Raw genomic sequence first — 2,278 nt, 5'->3', positions numbered from 1 at the left:
GGGCCCCGCGGGCCCTCGAGTTGTGGGGCGTCCGCACTGGGGTGTCCAGACAACGTTCCTTGCGAGCTCCGGGAGGCGGGAAGACAGCCCCGGGCGTCCCGCCTTTCTTCTCCAGAAAACGCAAGCCCCGCATCGCGCTCTCCCATTCCTCCTGCTCCAACGTCCTCTGGTCCTTCTTTCTGTCTGTGCCTCCGTCTTTGTCTCAACCTCTCAGGTTTGCTCGCTCCCTGCCCAGATTTTGTGGCCCAGGCCCCCGGCTGCCTGACTCCGGGTTTCTGTCCCCTTCCTGCCTCTGAGCTTCTATCTGGGCCTCCCCTGTGGGAGGCTTGCGACTTGACCAGTTTTGGCCTCAGCCCCCATCTGGGTCCCTGTCCCCATCTGTGCTGGTCTTCCTCCCCGCTTCTCCCTCGCTTGCCTGGGTGAGCTGCTTCTTTCCTGATCCCCAGAGGAGCCCAGTGCCCCTGCCCTGGGGAGGGGCAAAATGGAGAGGCCCAGCCTCCGTGGCCAGCACATGGGGTCCCTGAGTTAGTTGCTGCCCTTCTTCAAACTCAGTTTCCTTTCCTGTTCTGAGGAAAGAGGTACGTCCCTCTCCCAGCCTTTCCACGCCCGTGTGATTGTGAGAGCCTTGTGGGGTGTGTGTTTGGGAAGGCAACTGGGGTACAAATGATAGGACACAGTGGGGAAGAGACAGGGAGGGGGTCTCTGAGGGCCATGGCTAGGGTGGGCAGGACCCTGAAGCTGAGGATGGGGAGATTGGAAATGGTGACTTTCTCTGCTGGGTTGGGAGTGAAGAGAAAACAGAGGCACAAAGTCTCAAACAGCGTTCTACATAGAGCTAGAGAGTCCCGCACTCTCACCCTCAGCACTGTTTGGAGACTCTGGCCCCCAACCCTGACACACACATACATGAACATCTGCTTGCCCTGTTGACTTAGGACCTTGAGCCACTTGGGTACCCTCCCTGAGGCCAGCCATTCTACCTTGCTGTCTCATTCCCAGGGCTTCGTGTCTCTATTTCTTCCTCAGTCAGGAAACTGTGGGGATGGCTTTTTAAGAACCACAGGCTAGGACCCTTGGGTGTTCACATGGGCTCCAGTCTCCCCACGGGTTGTCCCTTAGAGACTGTCTTTGCCTCTTCCCTGGTGGGTCCTTAGACAGCAGTTCCTTCTCTCTGGAAATTCAAGGCTCAGGATGGGGACCTCTGAGTTTGTAACTCTGACATAGTCTGTTCCAAAGGTATTGACCTCGGGATCCTGGGAGGTTTATACTGTTCTTGGACACCCTTTGATTTACAGAGGGGTCAGCATTGGCTAGGGTCTCCTGTCCTCTGCCTGGGACTTCACTGCTTGCATCCCTCCCCACTGCTGAGTTTGGTAGGTGAATAGGGCCCATCTCTCACCCAGCTGAGGCCAGGGCTGAGAGACAGGCCCAGGGGAGTCCCAGGAGCTTCTCAACCTACTTAATGACACCATCCTGTCCCTGGTTCTTGAGTACCCAGGAAAGGAGCTTGTGGGGAGGCAGAGTCAGAAGGGGCAACTGCTCTCAGGCTCCACTTTTCCTGGTCTGTTTTTCTGTCTTTCTGTATCTCTGCAGGAGCTGGGTCCCTTCGCATCTCTCTTCTTGTCTGTCCTTTCCTGGTCCCTGTTTCCTCCTCTCTTTGCCTTCGCTGCTTCTAATCTCATCCCCTGGAGACCCAGGTCTGCTGGACCCATCCATCCCCTTTGGGGCCATGGGATCACTGCTTGGGCTCCTGGCACTGCTGCTGCTGTGGGGTGCTGTGGCTGAGGGCCCAGCCAAGAAAGTGCTGACCCTGGAGGGAGACTTGGTGCTGGGTGGGCTGTTCCCAGTGCACCAGAAGGGCGGCCCAGCAGAGGACTGTGGTCCTGTCAATGAGCACCGTGGCATCCAGCGCCTGGAGGCCATGCTTTTTGCACTGGACCGCATCAACCGTGACCCGCACCTGCTGCCTGGCGTGCGCCTGGGTGCGCACATCCTCGACAGCTGTTCCAAGGACACACATGCGCTGGAGCAGGCACTGGACTTTGTGCGTGCCTCACTCAGCCGTGGTGCTGATGGCTCACGCCACATCTGCCCCGACGGCTCTTACGCCACCCATGGTGATGCTCCCACTGCCATCACTGGTGTTATTGGCGGTTCCTACAGTGATGTCTCCATCCAGGTACGTGGAGGCCACCCAAATGGGGGCTAGGGAGGGAGGCCAGAGGTGGTGACCCAGAATTCCTGCTGAAAAGGGAAACTAGAAGCTTCCCTGCAGTAG

The 2,278-nt window shown here is 58.1% G+C and overlaps 1 protein-coding gene across 1 annotated transcript in view; it reads left to right on the top strand.

Annotated features, from left to right (window-relative positions):
* Positions 1-2,278, top strand: part of GRM2 (glutamate receptor, metabotropic 2) — a 12,296-nt gene continuing 10,018 nt past the window's right edge. The window contains exons 1-2 of the mRNA XM_011986281.1: positions 1-419; positions 1,594-2,179. Of these exons, the coding sequence (XP_011841671.1) occupies positions 1,730-2,179 (450 nt within the window). The 5' untranslated portion in view covers positions 1-419; positions 1,594-1,729. The remainder of the gene's footprint in view (positions 420-1,593; positions 2,180-2,278) is intronic.

This window comes from Mandrillus leucophaeus, unplaced genomic scaffold (genome assembly GCF_000951045.1).
Source record: "Mandrillus leucophaeus isolate KB7577 unplaced genomic scaffold, Mleu.le_1.0 Scaffold296, whole genome shotgun sequence".
NCBI lineage: Eukaryota > Metazoa > Chordata > Mammalia > Primates > Cercopithecidae > Mandrillus > Mandrillus leucophaeus.
The sequence above is the reverse complement of the archived record's forward strand: the minus strand, read 5'-3'. Positions and strand labels throughout refer to the sequence as shown.